The sequence below is a fragment of the Caretta caretta genome, chromosome 16 (genome assembly GCF_965140235.1).
Source record: "Caretta caretta isolate rCarCar2 chromosome 16, rCarCar1.hap1, whole genome shotgun sequence".
In the NCBI taxonomy this organism is placed as follows: Eukaryota; Metazoa; Chordata; order Testudines; family Cheloniidae; genus Caretta; species Caretta caretta.
Window position 1 is genome coordinate 22906129 of NC_134221.1, and position 21231 is coordinate 22927359.

The 21231-nt window shown below is 41.5% G+C and overlaps 1 protein-coding gene across 9 annotated transcripts in view; it reads right to left on the reverse strand.

The window, feature by feature from the left end:
- Nucleotides 1–21231, reverse strand: part of DENND1A (DENN domain containing 1A) — a 421003-nt gene that overhangs the window by 227180 nt on the left and 172592 nt on the right. For 8 of the 9 annotated variants that reach the window (XM_048822735.2, XM_075120368.1, XM_075120369.1 and 5 more), the window contains exon 9: nucleotides 10263–10373. In XM_048822735.2, coding sequence (XP_048678692.1) covers nucleotides 10263–10373 — 111 coding nt within the window. The remainder of the gene's footprint in view (nucleotides 1–10262; nucleotides 10374–21231) is intronic. The other variant, XM_075120370.1, reaches the window with a different exon arrangement.

A 21231-nucleotide genomic window follows, 5' to 3' on the forward strand; every position in this document is an offset into this window, starting at 1 on the left:
CCTTGATGAGGAAATCGTCTAGGTCGGGGAAAAGTATGATCCCATGTCTGTGGAGGTGGGCCACGACTATGGCTAGGGTTTTTAGAGAATACTCTCAGTGCTCTGGAGAGTCCAAAAGGGAGTACCCTGTATTGGAAATGTTCGTGTCTGATTGTGAAGCATAAGAAGCGTCTTTAGGCCAGATGAATGGATATGTGAAAATAGGCATCTTGTAGGTCAAGGGCTGTGAACCAGTCCCCTTGTTCCAGTGCAGGTATTATTGTGCCTAGTGTGACCATCTTGAATTTTTGTACTCTTACGAATTTGTTCTGTCGGCGTAGGTCTAGTATAGGCCTCCATCCCCCTGTCTTTTTCTGGGTCAGAAAGTAATGGGAGTAGAATCCATTCCTCGTTGTGTTGGCACGGGTTCCATTGCGCCTATCCATAGAAGGTGATCCACTTCTACACGAAGTAGGTGCTTGCGAGAGGGGTCCCTGAAGAGTGACGGAGAAGAGGAAAGGGTAGGAGGGTGGGATATAAAAGGGATGGAGTAGCCAGACTGAACTATTTCTAGGACCCAACGGTCCTGTGTAATCTTCTGCCAGACATGGTGAAAATCCTGGAGGTGGTGGCCAAATGGGCAAGTAGGCAGTGGAGTTAAGGAATGGTCCTGCAGACCCTCAACCAACGCTTCAAATTTGTTGTTTATTTCCCAGTGGGTGGGAAGTAGCTGTTTGCGCTTGGTTTTGTCTGCTCTTAGGAGGTCTAGGGCAATTCCTAGGCAGGTCTTAAGGTCTGTTCTGAGGCCGGTGATACTGTTGTGTACGTGGCCTCTGGTAAGGTTGATACTGTTGTCTCCTGGGAATTGATGGGTAGATGCCCAGGGTGCTTAGGGCTGCTCTAGAGTCTTTCATGGTGTGAAGGACCTCATCTGTTTTGTTTTGGGTTTTTTTTTTGGAAAAAAATCTGTCTTTATCGAAGGGGAGGTCTTCCACTTTGGTCTGCAGGTCTCTGGGGAGACCTGATGCAGAGAGCCAGGAAGCTCTTTGCATAACCACAGCAGTTGCGGTAGTACGGGCAGCTGTATCTGCCATGTCTAGAGATGCTTGTAGGGCCATTCTGGAAACAAATTGGCCTTCGACAAGGACTGATTTAAAGTCTGCTCTCCTGTCCTCTGGAATATGTGAGGTAAAGTCAAAGAGTTTATTGTAGTTATCAAAGTCATAGCTTGCAAGTAGGGCAGAGTAGTTTGCAATTCTGAATTGCAGAGTGGAGGAGGTATAAAACCTTGTGGCCCAGGCATCAAGATGTTTGAGGTCCTTGTCTTGAGGGGTGAGCCGGTAGTGTGGCTGTTTTGTCCTGTGGGTCGCAGCATCCACTACAAGAGAATCTGGTTGTGGGTGAGAGAATAAAAAGTCTACGTCCTTAGCAGGAATATAATATTTGCGTTCAGCCTTTTTGCAAGTTGGTAAGATAGAGGCTGGAGTCTGGCAGAGAGTGCTAGCTGGTTCTAGGAGTGAGTCATTTATGGGAAGCGCGATCTTTGAGGGCGCAGAGAGTTGAAGGATTTTGAGGAGTTTGTGTTGTGTCTCCTGGACGTCTTCTAAAGGGATCTCTTGGCTGAGTGCCACTCTCTTGAAAAGTTCCTGGAACTGTTTCAGGTCATCCACATTCTGTGGAGGCGGAGGCATGAGGGCTCCATCTGGAGCTGATGGAGAGTTGGGGTTTGGCGAATCAGGGTATGGTCCCTGGCCCACATCTTCAGAGTGGGGTTCGGGCGCTCTAGAAGTAGATGGAGCTGAAGGCGCAGAAGGAGCTTGTGGTCTGGTGGAAGAAGCATGAGGTCAAGTGGCAGTAGGAGCTGGCCAAGGGTACCAATGAGGCCAAGGCATGGGATAAGAGAAGTTAGGTGCCACCCATGGGGGGAGCGGGGGGGGAGTAGGGAAACTGAGGCTGGTGGTGGTTTGCCGTGATCTGAGGTGTAAAAGGTTCTGGTGCAGGAGGAGAGGCAGGTGGGGAGAACTCCTGCTGTTGTTGCATATCAGGCTTGCTGTCAGTAAAGGTGGTCAGGTCAGGAGGGGAGAGCGGCTGGTCAAAGATTGAGCACTGTGTGTCCAGGAGCGGAGAGTTAGGCTCAGGTGCCAATGAAAGGTCGTCTTGACTCAGGAACTGTTGTTCCTGTTCCCTAGGGTCTGGCTCCGCTGAGCACGATCTGTGCTCTGAGGCATACACAGATTTTTGTTTAGCTTTCCCCAGTGCCGCGGGTCTCTTGTGTGTGCCCTGTGAGAGGTCCGTTGCTGCTGCATGAGCGGCAGGCAGGCTCAGTGCCGATGTTTTTTTGTTTTGTTTTTTAAACTAAGTAACTATTCCAAAGGAAGGAAAACAACTGGGATGTTACTAACTAACTATTTCTATATTTTTGTGATTGTTTCCTTCAGAGACCAGGGAAGAGTGTTAACACTGCCCTGAGTCCCGTCTTCAGCCGAGGACGGTTGAGAAGGAACTGATGGAGATGTGGGACACGCGCACTCAGGCAGACTCTAACGAGACTATGAGACAGCAGCCGAGCGCGTGCGTCCCGACCAGGCACTGCTACCGAAGATCTCCGATCAACAGCGCCAGGACGCACCGTCACCTGGAGTGGACCACCCACAGGGACAGCACTCGACAAAGAAGAGTGGTTTACCACTGACTCTATCAAGGTTTATTTTATGTCCCTGAATGCTGAGATAAATCTGTTAAAAAAAAATTCACATTTAGGGGAATATTCTTCGTAGTGTAATTCCCACCAACACTAATGGAGAGCAAGCAGCTACTGCATCATGCAATGAGCTGAGAATATGTTTCTTAAACTAACACTTTGTCTGCATTTCTAAGTATCCATAATTTTCCTGGTAGAGGAACATTAATCAATTTGAAAAACAAAAGTTCATTGTTGATTTATTTTTAATTCTCTTTGAATCAATTGTTGGGGCATGTGAGGTTGGGTTTGTAAAAGCAGAGCTGTATCATTAGCATTTAGTGTAAATTAGCTGATGTCAAAACCCTGTTTCAAGTAACAAAAATGACACAGATCTTATCTTCAGACTAATGTATAATATTAATATTTCACTGTAACCTTTAATGCATTACGAAGTGGAATGTGAGGACAATGAAGTCACTTGTCACTTACAAAATTGAGCTTTTGAAATGTCACATCATATCATCAGCTACTGATCCATGAGTTACACAGTCACATTTCTACATAGCCTGGAAGAATCCACATATATTTATACTTTTGACTGAAAAAAAATACACAATTTAGACTGAAGGCAACATTGTATTGGCAAACAACACTAAAAATTGTTGAATTAGTTTAGAAAGGATATTTTAGTTATCTGAGTACAAAGCATAAAAAGTAAAGAAAAGGTTTGGGGAAAAGTAATCTTTAAGAGTAATTTTTCTCCATTCTTTTAGGTAAATGTTTTATATTCTACCATTTATTTTTTGTATTGATTCCAAAGCTAACATTTTTACAAACTATTATTGAAGTGCATGCTAGAGAGACTTTACTTCTGTTAGATACTGCATGTAAACAAAGTATACATAATTTGTTTAATATTGTTTTAAAAGCTAGTAATGAAAAATGTGCACATTTGAATTTGCATCAACTTTAAAGCACTTGGTATATAACAGAGGTATTGTAAATCTTAAATTTCAGTGCAAGAAAATGATCCTATCAAAAATCATACTCAGGGTATGTGTACACTGCATGCTTCTTTCGGCAATGTGCGGTGTACATACCTGTGTAGCCCTGCAAGCATAGATATAAGTAGCCGTGTAATTGCTGAGGCATGGCTTAGGCAACTAAAGACACTTGAAGGGTAAGGCATGAGCTTGAGTATCCTACATGGTTCTCCATTTGCCCAAGATGTGCCTCCCTGTCTATACTGCTATTTTAAGCAACGTGGTTTCCTGCTGCTTCTCACCTGCTGGAGCCTTTCCCAGCTGCCTTCCTCTGCCAGAGCCTTTCACTAACGTGTAGCTACATACCACAGTGTGGACATGGTGTGCTGTTCACTGCAACATGTAGCTACACTTAACACCACATGCCACTGCCAGTGATGTAGTATAGTGCAGACACAGACTTAGTGCGAAAATTAGGAAGCCAGTATGTGCAAAATTTGCCTAAAGTAATTAGACATGATGAATATTCATTAGAAAGCAATTATCAATCCTATGTAATGAGATTTTGCCCTCAAGCTTTTGAATATCCTAGGATCGTAAACAAAACTACAACAGCTAGTTAAATTACAGCACCACACAAATCAGCACCTTATTCTACATGTTGTAAAACAAGACACTAACCATGCAGTGACACATAAACCAAGTAAAAACTTTTAAAGACTACTTAAAATGATCTAAATATTAGTATAACTAACTAACAGCTAAAAACAATTACTAGAAAACAGGAGAAACTCGTAAAAAAAAGCGCCAATCAAGATTCTGAGCATGGAGGAAACATCCCTATGTAGGCAGCTAGCCAGGGAAAGGAAGGAATGGAGGCATTTGCGGGCTGCACAGCTTACCCTTACATCGGCTTTGACCTCTCAGAACCACAATGGGGTATTTGTGAGGTCCCAATGGGCTCTGTTATCATAGAAGGTTCTCAAAGCTCAAGAGCACCATTGCATGGGCATGAGTATGCAAGCACCCTACCAACAGGAATATGGAGAAGCTACCTTGAAAAAATGTGTAATGTACTATAACTTCATGCCAGGCATGAAAGCCCCACCACATAATTTCATTAAATTTTCTCTTTGATTCAGATTAAAAAAAAAAAAAAGCCAGACCCAATTCAAAAATAATACTGCACTAGTGTGGTATTAATTATAAAAGCCTAAACAATAATGGGAAGAGAATGCTGCATCACATCTCATGGTAGATAGTGTTAATTTAAAACATCATAGCCACTGACATCAATTGAGTGAAACATACTGAGGAAGCACTGTCACCAGGACAAAACTGACTAACCTATGTCACCAACTGACTTCCGATAATATATTCACACCTATACAAGAGAATATGGAAATACTGAAGAGAGAGATTACACCACCATGCAGAGCTTATACCACTATGTTAATTTTACACAATTTATATACTCTAGCATTTAGGCACCATTCATCATCATCCTCATCATCATGTTCCTATTATGCCTCTGGCATTTAGGGCAGTGACTAAGCTCCTCGACCCCTATCTGTTTCTGGCAAGTCTTTCAAATGGTTCCCCAGCTGTGCTGCAGGCTTTTCAGCTCAGCTTCCACAGCTCTTTGCTATGTCGTTTTTGCACAGCCTCGTTTTCACTTGCCTTCAGGTGTCCATCTTATTGCTATTTTGGTGATGGAATCAGTTTTCATCTGAAGTACATGGCCAATCCACCTCCAACGCCTATTGGCAATGACGGTGCTCATATCTTCTTGGTTGTGTGAATAGGTCTTGGTTTGAGATTGTTCTGGGCCAAAAGATATGGAGGATTTTTCCGAGGTAGGTTGTATGAAATGAAGAAAGGTTGGACAGGTCATACTTTCTTATTCCCCAGAATTCTGCACTAAAAAGTAGTGTTGAAAGTACTGATAAATCTTGAGTTTGGTTTTGGTATTGTATTTTGATGATTTCCAGACTGTATTTAAGCTGAAGGTGTTCCTGGCTTTATTGATTCAGTTGCGGATGTCCTGGCACGTTCCACCATCCTGGCTGATGGGGCTATCCAAGTACTTGAATTATTCTACACTGGTGAGAACATGATCCTCTATCCGTAGTGGTGATGACGAGGCAATATTAAAGGTCATGATAATGCCTCTTGGCATGTCTTCTGTGTACGCTGCATTACCCAGTCGATGGCAATTTGAAGAGGATAGCAGATATGACACACCCCTGATGTACTCCTATTTTGACTTCAAAACTGAGCTCACTGTTATCAACACTGCCTGTAAAATTGGAATAGAAGCTTTTGATGATGTTCATTATATGGAGAAGGATTCCATATGCCCACAGAATGCGCCATAGGCTGGTCCTGTGAAAGCTATCAAAAGCCTTCTCAAAGTCAATTAAGTTTATGTAGAGTTGTCGTTGCCATTCTAAGCATTGTGCTATTATGTTTCATAAAGTGAAAATCTGGTCTGTGCATCCACGCCCTTAAAAAAAAACAACAGCTTGCTCTTTTCTGAGATCTCTGTCAACTACCTCTGATAGATGGTGGACTGTGATCTTACACAATACCTGGCTTGGCCCAGATAAAAGTGATATCACACCAGTTATTACAATCACTACGAGCTCTTTTCTTAGGCACTATTACATTAATTTAAAGGTATATCAAAAGTCCCACAATAAAGAGGAACAAAACTCTTAGACACACCATTCAGTAAAGCTGGAAAAGCCCAACAGCTCTGCAACAAGAGGAAAAACCCTATAGCTGTGCTTTCCAGCAGACACAGATATGATCATTCCACAACAGCAGCGTAAGAGAGGAAGGGATAAAAAACTGCACAGACACAACACACACTGACCACATTCTGCATTTTTACTCAGTGAGCTGTTTTAACAAAGGTGTCTAAATGAGGCATTAAGCTAGTGTGTTTGGTTTTTAACTAACAGAGAAAATTTGTCTATTAATAAATACTTTGAAAATAGAAGGCAGGAAAAATTAAACATATTGCTGATGTAATAAATATTTGGAAGATAACAATGACCAATTTTCAGCAACACCAGCGACCCTACTGTTTTCAATCAGAAAGTGATGACTCATCCATGGCATGATAACTCAAGAGAATTGTATTTCTTGTTATGGAGTGCCACAGAGGAGCATGGTAGCTGGTTGTTTCCATTAAGAGTTTTGTATAAGGTAAGTGTATCAGTGAACCATAAAAACTACACATCAGCACAGTGGGGTTGGTTCTGTCAGAAGCATCTGCAAGGAGACAGGCTGGAAATATCAAAGTATTCCATGTAGACTTCTCAATTGGTTCCCGGCCAATGAGAGCTGCGGAACCAGTGTGCAGGGCAAGGCAGCGCACAGAGCTGCCTAGCTGCACCTCTGCTTAGGAACAGCAGGGACAGGTCGCTGCTTCTCTGGAGCCACCCAAAGTGAGCGCCCCCCAGATCCAACACCCCAAAACCCTTCCTCTGCCCCAACCGCTTTACCCAAGCCCCCTCCCGTGTCCCAACCCCCAGCCCCACACCCAAACTCCCTCCCTCTTAGTTAACCAGAATCACTTACAGGCACCCCCCATTCCTCCAACATGCTGGATAAAAAAGCTTTTACTATAATAAAGCAAATGCACAGCACAATTTCCGACTTGCCTTTACCTTGAGATGATTATGGACAGAACTGGCAGGCTCTCAGCTCATAGAGAGGGACAGAATTTGCTATTTATGCCAGAACAGCGTTTCTTCTCTGCACAAATAGTTGCTTAAAGCTGGAAATATCCTGGTTGTGGATAAATTAACCTCAATGAAAAGTAACCAGGTGGCGGACTTTTAGGAACTAGACTCAATTTGTGAATTTCTCCAAGAACCACCAGGCTGCTTACTTTGGCCATATTTTCTATATTTATACTGCCTGCATTACAGTGAATAGGTATAGGTATAATAGGTATTAGGGCAGGACTGTAAGGGCAAGCTGTGCTGGAGCTTCGAATACTGGCTAGAAGATATACTCCACTTCCTCTCTCTTTCAGTTACAACTTGTAAACACAAAGAGGCCTTTGCTATATGCACACACTCAGTTTTATGCATTCTAGATTAATTTTGTCTTTGTATGAGGAATTAGAGCACAAAATGAATAGTTAAAATTCAGCTTGTGAATACTCAGTAAAATTCACAGTTCAGCATTTGCCAGTTGAAAAAAAAAAAAAACCAAAAAACCCATGCAAAATTGCAATAAACTTTCCACAGGTTTAATGACAAACAATTCACACGTAATAATTAATAGGTTAGATCTCAGCACTCAATTACCACCAAATCTTATTTAACTTGCCAATATTAAGAGCTCTTCAATCATAATATGAATTTCAGGAGACATTGTAGCACAGGATATTTCATTCCACTTTTAAGGTTTTTGCTTATTCTTCTCTACTTTACTTGATATTACATTTAAATCACAAGTGTTAAACAAATTAATTGCCAACAGTTCCTTTTTTAAAAAACAAGACACTGACTATACTTTGAGACTTCTCAGAGTTTGGTAAGTTTCCAGTTACAAGGTCTTGGCTTCTGCTGAGCACAGTTTGAAATAAAATAATGCAGCTTGTTCCTACTGCTGGATCATGCAGAGCCAAGTGTGCAGGCAAGGAATCACTGGCTCTCGCCCAAGACTTCAAACCTGTATTAAACTGTCACTCCAATCTCAATGCAGTTTATATATATAGTTGTAAGATACAAATGTATAGTAAGGCTAACTCTCACCCTGAAGAGCCAGATATGCTTTTATCTTGGACAGAGGCAAAGAAAGAGAAATAGGAGAAAGATGATAAGGAAGGAAAACACAAGCCTACTTGTGAAAGAGCTTATTAAGGAAAGCAAAGTGACAGGTAAGTAATGCTTCTTTCCAGCCTACCTTACAAAGGGGTGGATCATGCCAACCAAGCACACAGGCTCTATAGTTGGGAGAACCTTACCTTACCTTGATGCTGCCCCATCCCGCTTCCAAATTTATAATACTACATTTAATTCCCTTTTTCCTGAACCAAACAAATCACTCAACCCCACCTCCTCCATGCCCACACAAACTGATTTACATCCTAGACCTGGGTCTGTAGCTTCGTTCACTCTGACTCTAAAGCAAAACCACAATGCTGGGTATATATAAAAGCACACTGAAGAATACACTGCATAGGTCTGTCTATCTAACAGTTTTCTAAAATGTCCATCATTGTAGTATTTAAGTGCTACTGGTTCTTTAGGGTTTTGGTCACAAGAGTCTAAAGTTGTTAGAATGTCCCATAGATTATACTGAAACTCCTGATATCATCTTCCTTTCTTAACTAGATAGATTATTATTTCTAGCTGGAGATGGAATACAAGTCGGGTTTATTCTCTCTCCCTCCCCCTCCCAATACGTACATGTTATTCTTTTATGGTTTTGGTATGTATTGTTTCAGCAGTATTTTCTGGCAGTCTATGATGCAGTTATAATCTTATACAATCAAAATCAGACCTTTAAAAGGCCAGATGATACCATACAAATGGAAATAAGAGCTCTAACTTTAGAAAGAGCCTTTCAAGTATTTAGTCTACAGCATTAGAAGGCAACGTTTAGTTAACCATCCTCTGTTTATCATTCATAACGGAAAACAATCAATACCCATTTACAGAGCAAACAGAATGAAAACTTAACATTTTCTTTTATACATAAAATCACGATCTTATTGACTGATAAAACTTCAAATGCATAATGCTAAACTTTGAACTAAGTCAGGCTAGGTTTTTGGTATTGATATGCAGCCATTTTTAGAAGAGACAGCACTTTGGAGTGCTCAGCAGCTTTCATCTTTCAGATGCTTGATGGAACCTAAGTAGCATTAAGCCTACATCTTATCAAACAAAATTGCGAAAAATGTGGTTCTCTAACGTGTTAGAGCTCACCATCTGGGTTCATCAAGAGAAGGTCACCAGAAGTTCTGCCTGAAAGAATCATTTATCTATTTTTCTTTCAAATAAGCATATGAAAAAGGGTTTTACTAACATGGTATAAATATTTTACAGCATCTGTATCAAGAGAAAAACTTTTTCATTCAAACACTTGAGAGGCCCGAGAACCTCAGAAAAGTCATCTTTGCTATGGGATTTTCCACAGCCCAAGCACAGTCAAACATTTATTGTTTTTTTATATATACACACCTGATTTCACACAGACATTTTTTAGCCAGAAATCAGGTATGTTGAATACATCCTGACAGCATACATTTACTTCTCTCTTCTGCAATTCCCTGCTTCTGTCTGCTTATGCGAATGTACATAATGATTGTATGGCTATTAATGATTCCAGTGATTTGCGATTATTTCTCAGTATGCCTACAGTGCCTCATCTCTGCATACAGTGTCCTTTTAAGTAGGGAAGAACTCAGAAGACTGGCCCTTTGTCATATTCATTTATACAATAAATCCAACTTTAATACAATATTCCTGCCACCCTACAAACAGTTTTAAATCTGTGTTTACGCAAATTCTAGGTATCCCAGATGATCTCCAGCATGACTGGCACTTTTTAAAATGAATTGTCAAGAGAATATTCTGAAATTTACTTACAGTGCTCAGTTTACTACAGCAGATGAGGATGCGACGTTCATATAGCATACTAGCGTAGAGATGCAGCATGTTGTTGACATCGACGGCTACAAAATACTCTGTCAGATTTCTCTAGGAAGAAAGATGAGAGAGTTTTTGAGAAAAACTTTACAAATACAAATATCTTCAAGATAGAAGAGAACCTTAACTTCATCCTTCAATCAAACTGCCACCAGAAAGTGACCTACAGGAAGAAAGCAATACGTCAGCTCAAGACTGGGGTGATTTTGCTGCTACAGCCTGTGCTTAGTTTTGTTATTTTTTAATTAATGCTCCCAAATGCTCAGATTTCAGAAAGTTACACAGCTTAGTGTGATTTCACTCTCAACTCCTGCAACTTAAATATGGAATGAGGAAAATTTTTTGTGAGGAAAATAGGTTCTCTTATGCACACAAAATATATTCCAGAAATCTGACAGTAGCCACAAATTACAGCTACTGGAGATTTCTTATTCAGCTAACTGAAATTAGCTGACTATGTAAAAATCTGCTAACGGCACAATTTACTCCAGAGCAACCGTGAAAATAGGGAATATACCAGAAGCGTTTAAAATACAATCCAAAAAAATGATTAGGTAGTATTTTGTGAACATTAATACTTTCATCACCCTGGGAAGGAGAATCAGAAAGCATCCCTATACTAGAGATTGGAAAACTGAAGCAAAGGAGAGGGGAAGCATCTTTTGCAAGACTACAGAGCATGTCCATCTAACGGACAGAATTAGAACTCAAATATCCATTTTCCAGTCTAATGCTCAGCCTATGTATTTATTTTGGCTTATACTACAATGAAAAAGCAACCTATCCAACCTCTGCATGCTCATTAAAAACGTAACATACAGAGTGAAACTTTAGATACACCTCTCACACAAACACAAAAAAGGAGGGCAGAGCCAGGGCTCCTTGGCCACTACCGCTCCACTGCCATGTCTATTGCTGAATGTAGAGGGAATGGCAGAAGGAGAAGTTACTCACCTTGTGCAATAAATGGAGTTCTTCGAGATGTTTGTCCCTACTAGTGGTCCACGTTGGGGTACTAGCACCCCAGGCGCCTTTGATCGGAGATTTTTTGGTAGTAGTGCCCATTCAGCCCAAGCATGCACCCTACATATTCTTATGCTCTGTACCAAGGATATATAGGGCTGCGTGAGCAAACTGCCCTCAGTTCCTTCTCCACTGCAAAGTCCCACAAGAAGAAACTCTGAACCAGAGAGGAAGGAGTGCTAGCAGTGCATCATCTGTAGTGGGCCACATCTCGGAGAACTCCAGTTATTGCACAGAATGAGTAACCTCTCCTTCTTCAAGTAGTGTCCCTATAGGAGCTCCACTTCAGGTGACTTAGAGCAGTATGCTCAACCTAAGGAGGCAGCTTTGGATCAGAGTCCAATACTGAAGACAAAACAGCATTCCCAAGGGCAGCATTTGATCTAGAAAAATGAACCATTGCACAGTGCTTGGAAAAGATGTGTATGGATGTCCAAGCTGCAGCGCTTCAGGTCTCCACAATGGGAACATTTTTGAGTAAAGTCATCAAGGTGGACAGAAATCTTGTGGAATAGACTAATACCCTAAGAGGAAATTGAATATCAGCAGATTTGTAACAAGAAATAATACATCCAGAAATCTACCTAAAGAGGCTCTGGGTGCAAATTGTGGACTCTTTGGACCTGTCAGCGGTTGACATGAACAGTCTTAGAGATCTTCTAAATCACCTGGTTCCGTCCAAATAAAAGGTTAACTCCTTCTTGACATCTATTGTGAGGAAGGTATCCTCTCTGGTCTGATGTGGTTTGGGGAAAAAAACCAAGAAACGAATGACTTGATTGATGTGAAATTCAGACGATACATTAGGTAGAAATTTAGGATGCAGATGTAATGAAACTTTTTCCTTGAAAAACAATGTAAAAGCAGGGTCCGCCATTAAAGCTCCCATTTCCCTGACTCTTCAAGAAGTGATGACCACCAAGAAAGCCATTTTCATGGATAGGTGAAGAAGTGAACAGGTGCCCAACGGTTCAAAAGGAGGTTTCATAAGACACTTAATTACAAAGTTTAAATCCTAAATGTGAAAAAAAAGGTTCCTCAACTCCTTACTGAATCTCGCCATGGTGGGATGAGCAAACACTGAAAGTCCCTCAACTGGGGAATGAAAGGCTGTTATAGCTAGGGCCCTACCAAATTCACAGTCCATTTTTGTCTATTTCAAGGTCATAGGATTTTAAAAATAGCAAATTTCATGATGTCAATTAATTAAATCTTAAATTTCACGGTGTTGTAATTGTAGGGGTCCTGACCCAAAAAGGAGTTGGGGGGGTCACAAAGTTATTGGGGGGGGGGAGAGGGTTGTGGTACTGCTACCCTTACTTCTGTGCTGCTGCTGGCGGTGGTGCTGTCTTGAGAGCTGGGCAGCTGGAGAGCGGCGGCTGCTGGCTGGGAGCCCAGCTCTGAAGGCAGAGTCACCGCCAGCTCAATGCAGGAGTAAGGATGGCATGGTGTGGTATTGTCACCCTTACTTCTGCGCTGCTGACTGCAGAGCTGAACCCTTGGTCAGCAGCCACCACTCTCTGGCCACCCAGCTCTGAAGGCAGTGCAGAAGTAAGGGTGGCCTCCTAAAATAATGTTGTGACCCCCTGTAACTCACTTTTGGGTCAGAACCCCCAATTTGAGAAACACTGGTCTCACCCACGAAATCTGCATACTATAGGGTAAAAGCACACAAAAGACCAGATTTCATGGTCCGTGATGCATTTTTCATGGCCGTGAATTTGGTAATGCCCTTATTATAGCCACCAAGTGAACCCTGATGGAACTCTACATAATCCTGACTTTTTTGATACTAGCAGATAGTCAAGGATCATTGAGAGTGAAGAATGCATGGATGAAAGATGTTGATGGTCACACCAGTGGTGAAACCTTTTTCTTTTCTGCAAGTAAGAATTAGGCGTAGATGCTTCCATACTATTTAATAACACCTACTGAACAGCAAGTCTCTATCCCCAAGAACCATCAAGTAACCAAGCCCAATTCCCAGGATGGGATGGACAGTTCAACCGGCATCTTGAGAGAGAAGACTGGGATTGGACAGAAAACTCATTCCCAGACAAATGGCAAGGTAAATCAGGCAACGATACCAGGCCTGTCTGGGCCACACTGGAACTATTAATATAATCTTGGCTTTGTCCTATTTGATCCTGTTTACCACCTTCAATATTAGGAGAGTGGATGGAAATGCATAGAGAAGTTTCCTTGTCTATGGAATCAGGAAAGCATCTCCCCAAGAGTAAGGGCCAAACCCTCTCTCAAGCAAAATTGTTTGCACTTCCTGCAAATAATGGTGGCAAAGAGATCCACTTCTGGAAATCCCCAAGTCAGAAAAACATTATTGAGAGTCAGAGAGTCCAGCTCCCATTCATAATCATGGGAGAAGTGTCTGCTGAGATTGTTAGCTATGGAGTTTTGTAGCCTGGAACGTAAGCTGCTGAAGTGAGGGTGTGATTGGCTATACGCCAGTTCAATAACTTTATTGCTTCAGTAGAAAGGGCATCTCCGTGGGTCTACTGATGTAGAAAATACAGACTATGTTGTTCTGTCACGTCCAGACGTTTTTGATCCTTTTCATAAGGTGTAACTTAGCACGGTGCTGTCCACCCCAGTCATTCACTGCTTTCACAACTAGAGAATAAGAAGGATGGGAAAATAAAAATTCAGAGTCCTTAGCTGGGACATAATATTTTTTACTGGAATGCTTGGAAGTTGGTGGTATTGTTACCAGGGTCTGCCAGATGGTCTTAGCAGGGTCCAACAGAGCCATGTTGATTGGAAAGGCAACATGAGCAGAGGCTGCCCATTGCAGAATATACAGGAGCTTACGGTGAGACTCTCTGATCACCTCTACTGGGATCTGTGAAGAGGCGTCAATATGTTTCATTATGTCTTGGAACTGTATGAGATCATCAGCCAGAGAAGGGGAAAGAGCACAACTGTCTCATCTAGAGAAGACATTTGTTTGTGGAGTAGCCTCCTGCTCTTTAAAGGATTCCAACACCTGACGTAATGGAGGGAGTATAAACAGGTGAAGAGAATATCTCCTTCTTGGTCTCCACATCAAAAAGTGTAGGAGCTTGTGAAAATTGCTGTCTATTGCAGCCCAAGAATCCCAGCAAGGCCACTGAGAAAGTCCATAAGGCATGGGAGGCGTCCCATCCAATGCTGCTTGAACTAGTGCAGAGGGGCACGAGTTCATCCCAGAAGTGGCTCCCCTCTTTCACCAAAAGTGGCAGGAGGAAAGTCCCTTGGATGGTGAATAGGGGAATCCTGCACTGATATTTGGGAATTGAAAGAGAAACCCTCCCTGTCTAAAGGAGGAGCTCTACCCATCTCAGAGGGTGCTGGAGAACAGAACAGTACCAGGAAATAGTTCAGTCTTGGTGACCATGTCACTCTCAGTACCAAGAGGCATTCAGACTCTGGCTCATCTGAAACAAGGAAGTCTTCGGAGTATCTGAATTCCTGTGGCACCGTGCGGGGTTGAGTTTGTACAGGGAAAGGTTCCACAGTCAGTACCAAGGACATAGACTGCTCTGGTCTTGTCTGATGGAAGTATACAGTACCAACAAAGATGGCTGGGGAAGAACAAAGACAGTATGAGAAGCATGGCATCTCTCCCATTCAGAGGACATGTTGGTGGCCAGTTTATATATAGAAGATACCAAAAGAGTTGTAGGTACTGCCCTTTTAGAAGCAGAGTGCTTAGACTCCTTCGCTATAGTGCCCTCCTCCTGTGGTATGGAGGAGGGTCTCGGTACTAAGGCATTTGATGCCTTTCATCTTAGATGAGCTCAGAGCCCCAGGTGTAAGGTTCATATCAACGGAGCCTGGAGTACCCAGTGCAGGACACAAGGTCTCCAATGTGGACTTACTTTGAGGAGACTGAGGCTTTCCTGAAGTGGACTCTTTAAGAGGAGAATGAGTCCTCCAGGGCTCTCTCCTGAGCAGATCTGGGAGAACATGCAGATGTCAACAGGGCATTATGCTAACTCAGACGCCAACATCCAGCCAGAATCTCCTGGCCTCAATCTGAGGCCGGATAGAGAGAATGCTCCATCATTAAGAGTCTACGTTTTATCTCCTAGTTCTGCTTTTGAATGCTGAACAGACAGAACACTTTTGAGAAATGTGTGTTTCTCCCAAGCAGCAGATACACCAGGAATGCCCCTCACTGACCGGGATAGCTTCCTAGCAAGCAAGGCAACATTTGAAACCCAGAGATCCTTGCCTACCTTGGGACAATGGGGATCATGAAAGAAAAGAGCACCACCAGGAGGGAAGGGATTACAAAAACAAACCCCTGCTACAATCAAAACAAAGTATAGAATTAATTTAAGTATAAGGAAAAGGAAAAAAAAATTAGACTAAGGCATAACCTTTGTATAGTGAAGCAGGCACACTAGTGCTTCATCTCAGGCTGAGGTGGTTGAGAAGAAACTGAGGGCCATTCGCCTGCACAGCTCCATAGATCCTCAGTATGGGGCACGAGGATGTGTAGGGTGCATTTCGGGGCACTGCCACCAAAATTTTTCAATCAAAGGCACATAGGGCACAAGTGCCATAAGGACACTACTCAAAGAATAATAGACCAGCTAGGGGCAGGGCTACTGATACTGGCAGCCAAGGCAAGATCCAGGCAGATACAGAGCTGAATTCCTGTGAGTGCTTCCTGCAGGAACACCAGCACAGCTCTTCTCAATGCTGCTGCTCAGGTTAAAGAGTGACCATGCAACATAATTGTAACTTATGCAGCTCTGAGAAAGAAACAAGCTACATCATGCAGCTATTTACCCAACTCCCTCTCCTCCCCATCCTAGAGGGCCATGCTCCCTTGCAGCAGGCATTCCCTTCTGGGCAGCTCTGCCAGTGTTCCCTCCACACACTGCAGTGGGGAGAAGCACTTGCTACTGTTTTACTTGAGTAGTGAAATGGCTCATGAATGACAGTGAGTAAAATATTAGTCACCCTTACTTACACCTTACTCTGCAAGCCATCCCAACTGAAATTAATGGAGTACTAACTCATGGACTAAGGTGCTTCTCAGTCTGAGCAAGGCTGGAAGAAACAGGCTCTTAATTTGCAGAGAAGGTTTAAGCTCAATGCAAACTGCATTTAAAAGAAGTTTTAGAATAGGAAGCTTAATCTGATTCAGGGCACACCAGAAAAGACCAAATTAATGGATTTGACTCAAAATAAATTGCTTGTGGATGTACTATAGGTTGCTGAAAGGTAAGTATGCATATTTATACAAACAGCACATGTAATAAAGCAAAATTAAGACAAATCATTTGTTCAAGTGGGATCTTAATCGTCATAGAATAAAGCAGAACACAAAAAGCAGAAATCAAACAGGATGTAGAAGCTTAAAGAAGCTCAGAAAGCCCATTAGCACTTTTGACAGATCCAAAGATAACTCTAAAACCACCAATACTTGGCCTGAGGAGTCTGCCAAGAAGCTTCATACTGTGCAAAAATATGTTCCACAGCTTGCCATCCAAATACAAAGGAAGAGCTAGAGACAAAAATTACGCCTGATTTTTGGAGGATTTTTGTGGTGATTTTTAAAAATAAAATATTCAAAAATAAACTCACTTTTGTTAGTAAGGAACAAAAAGGTATAAAGACATCATTCAGGCCTCATTAGATCCCTTGTTATGGAAAACCTATGGCCACATACAGGTATATTTTTAAAAAACAACACACTTTGCCAAAACCCCATTAAACTGTCATGTACTTTTTCTGTATTTCTCGGCCCATCTGTGCTGATTAGCAAGATATTTGTGTCTAAACAGAAGCTGTCTCCTTTAAAGTTCTGCTTTCCCCACACACCCATCTCTCTGTGATGCCAAAACACAGCGCGTGACGACACAGGTTTTTCCAAGTGGTATGAATCAAGATGTTACAAATATTAGGGGGCCCATTCTTCCCTCAAGGAGCATGCAACTTCCACTGACGTTAGCAGAGTCGGGCACAGCAAAAGGAGTGTAGAATCCCTGAATTCTGCCTGAACTGAATCAACTACACAGAAAGTGAAAGCTTAAAAGATTAACAAATATCTATCAGCAGAGGCAAATAAAGGAAGAGAACTGGACAATTTAATGGAGAAAAGTTGTTAAGGTTTTGTAAAGTTTGCCTAAGCATGACAGTGGCTTTTTGAGACATTTATATATCTACATGTGGAGAGTTTTATATGGTTTTATTTTTCCTCTCTAAAGATCTGCAAATTTCTGAAAGTGGAGAGAGCACCTATAGAACATGCAGGATCCATGGCACGATACTGAGGCTGGGCAACGCATGTGCAGTGATTTGCACATTTATTTATAAAAAAAAGATGTCATCTTTAAAGAGAAAATTGAGATAAGTTCAAAATAGGTGGCTACACCTCCTAAGTTGCTAAGCTGAAAATGAGTAGGAACCAAGCTGCTTGAAAACAGAGAAGTCCCAATGTACTCAGTACGGTTGTTATGTATTTGATTTCTCACCATTTAAAACTCTCCTTGGACATTAAAGCTGAGATTTCTCAAAGAATTGAAGGGAATCAGGTATCCAAATCCCACTAAAAATCAATGAGATTTGGAAGCCTAACAACTCCTTCATGCTACTTTCACAGTCCCACCCTAAATTCATTCAACAATTACTCTTTTTTTTATTGTTAATAGGTATGTGCACTTTTTGTTGATTTTATTCAGGCCAAAAGATCTCACTCCTGCTTCCTCCTCCTTCACCATCATCCCAAAGAGAACTTCTCAATAGGATTACAATTGAGTGTACCCCCTTCTGTGAAATGGAACAACAACTGGGGTCACAAATGTAATAGTAAGTGCACCATAACTTCTATGTATGCTAAACTGCCATTAAAAATGTATATGCATCACTGAAAAACAAATTCTTTCAAACTATCATAGTTAGTCACTCATCTCTAGGTCTAAATATCATTTAATAGTCTTTTGTAAATTTCCCTTTTGGAATAGGCCAGATTTATTTAGAAGCACATTTTCTTCCAAATGTCACACATTTATAAGTTGCTCTTCAAAGATCTATCAGTTGCTTAACATATTAAGTAATCCATAATATATTTTATAATGCCAGGATGTAGCTTTTGGAGAGCAGGAAAGAAGAAAGAGGTGAGTATTCTGTTACAAATGGTCTAGCTATAGGAATATAAAATTACTAGTTTGAAAAAAGTTATGGAACACAAGAACTTAAATCAGATACATATATTTTAATAAGTGAGATATCATGCAGTTTGAGGTTGTGATGTAAAATGCAAAGAATATACATCACAGCACATCAGAAAGAAACTTCCATCATCTCTGAAACAGCTAAATTACCTGACAAATCTGAAATACAATGGATACCGTGTGTCTAACACTACTTGGTAATATATTTCCTGCAATGAACCCAATTTGTTTATTTCTGAAAGTCACAATGCATTCATAAATCTTTCATATATCCTAAGAAATCTTTTGAAATAGTGAAATCTCAGGTGTTATATGTAACTGTCCACACTAAATGCTTTTGTGGATCATTAACCATTCTGGTCTGACACAAAGCCAGATAATTACGACAAGTTTGTTAATGTTCCAAATGGAGTTCTATGTGATTCTCCATTAATCATTACACACAACTTCAAAATCTAGCACTATTAAAGATTTGTTAATAGAGGCTTAAAAATGTAATTACTGCCATGGTATGTGGCATTATTAAAAATGCAGGTCAACTGTTTAAAAACTATAAAGATTTATGTTCATTTAATGCCTTTATATTATTGTCTATATAAACCACAATCCTACATGAAAGTTACCTTGACAGACAGATAAAACCCGAGTGTGCAATTACACAATGATATTCATTAGCAAAGAAAAGCACTGCTTTTATTAAGTAGAAACCTGAGAAGTAGCTGAGAATCATCTTTAAACAACAAACCTTAGACTAAGGGTTTCATTTTCAAAATTTGTTTTTATTCTTTTCTTACACTGAGACCTAGATTGATGAATTTGCATAAAAATTTATTGGACTAAGTTTATCATATCAGTTGTTGTTTCCATTTTATTCCCATGCCAGCAAGTTAAAGAAGTATGGGTTGGATGAATGGACTATAAGGTGGATAGAAAGCTGGCTAGATCGTCCGGCTCAAAGGGTAGTGATCAATGGCTCCATGTCTAGTTGGCAGCTGGTATCAAGCAGAGTGCCCTAGGGGTCAGTCCTGGGGCTGGTTTTGTTTAATATGTTCATTAATGATCTGGAGGATGGTGTGGATTGCATCCTCAGCAAGTTTGCAGACACTAAACTGGGAGGAGAGGTAGATATGCTGGAGGGTAGAGATAGGATATAGAGGGACCTAGACAAATTGGAGGATTGGGCCAAAAGAAATCTGATGAGGTTCAACAAAGACAAGTGCAGAGTCCTGCACTTAGGACGGAAGAATCCCATGCACCGCTACGGACTAGGGACCGAATGGAGTTCTGCAGAAAAGGACCTAGGGGTTACAGTGGATGAGAAGCTGGATATGAATCAACAGTGTGCCCTTGTTGCCAAGAAGGCTGATGGCATTTTGGGCTGTATAAGTAGGGGCATTGCCAACAGATTGAGGGACGTGATCGTTCCCCTCTGTTCGACATTGGTGAGGCCTCATCTGGAGTACTGTGTCCAGTTTTGGGCCCCACACTACAAGAAGGATGTGAAAACATTGGAAAGCGTCCAGCGGAGGGCAACAAAAATGATTTGGGGACTGGAACACAGACTTATGAGGAGAGGCTGAGGGAACTGGGATTGTTTAGACTGCGGAAGAGAAGAATGAGGGGGGATTTGACAGCTGCTTTCAACTACCTGAAAGGGGGTTCCAAAGAGGATGGATCTAGACTGTTCTCAGTGGTAGCAGATGACAGAACAAGGAGTAATGGTCTCAAGTTGCAGTGGGGGAAGTTTAGGTTGGATATTAGGAAAATCTTTTTCACTAGGAGGGTGGTGAAGCATGCGTTACCTAGGGAGGTGGTGGAATCTCCTTCCTTTGAGGTTTTTTAAGATCAGGCTTGACAAAGCCCTGGCTGGGATGATGTAGTTGGGGATTGGTCCTGCTCTGAGCAGGGGGTTGGACCAGATGACCTCCTGAGGTCCCTTCCAACCCTGATATTCTACGATCACATCAGTTGTTGTTTCCATTTTATTCCCATCTGTCTCCTCTGCATTCTCTATCAGAACTCTCTATTCCCTCCATTAAAGCCCCCATCATCCACATTGATACCCACATTGCTAGGACCACATTATTCCCTTTGAAGCCTATCAACACCAACCAATGATCCAAAGGAAATGCTTTTTAGCAACACAAGGCAATCCCCTCTCCTTCAGACTGAACATTAAGCTTTCAAAGTGTTTCCAAGTCCTTCTGGTCCAAAGCCTTTTCTTTTATAAAAGCCTTGATTCACAAGCATTCATCATGTCTCCTGTACAGATATTTTGGGAAGTTGGCTCCTGCCTTAGAACTCAAGCCAACGTCACTTGCAGATGTAACAGACTGAAGGTAAATAAAACTATACATTCTGAAATCAGTACTGTGTGGTATATCCTGTATCCTATTTTAATCTCTGCTGGTGATTTATTATTTGATCACTCCCAACTCAATCTCTTTGTGACTCAACATACCCATCTGTAAAATGGGAATAATACTTCCCAACCTCCTTGGTGGCCTCACTGTAAAATCTTTAAGATCATTAGATGAAAGAAGACAAATTAGCATTAAAACATCATCACCACCACCACTTGGGAAAAGATACCATACTCATTCAAACCAGACTGACTGTTGATTTAGCTTCAGGACGTAAGTCCTGTATTACTTCTAATGTATCAAAGTTCTAGGAAAACCAATGCCATAAAAAATAAATAA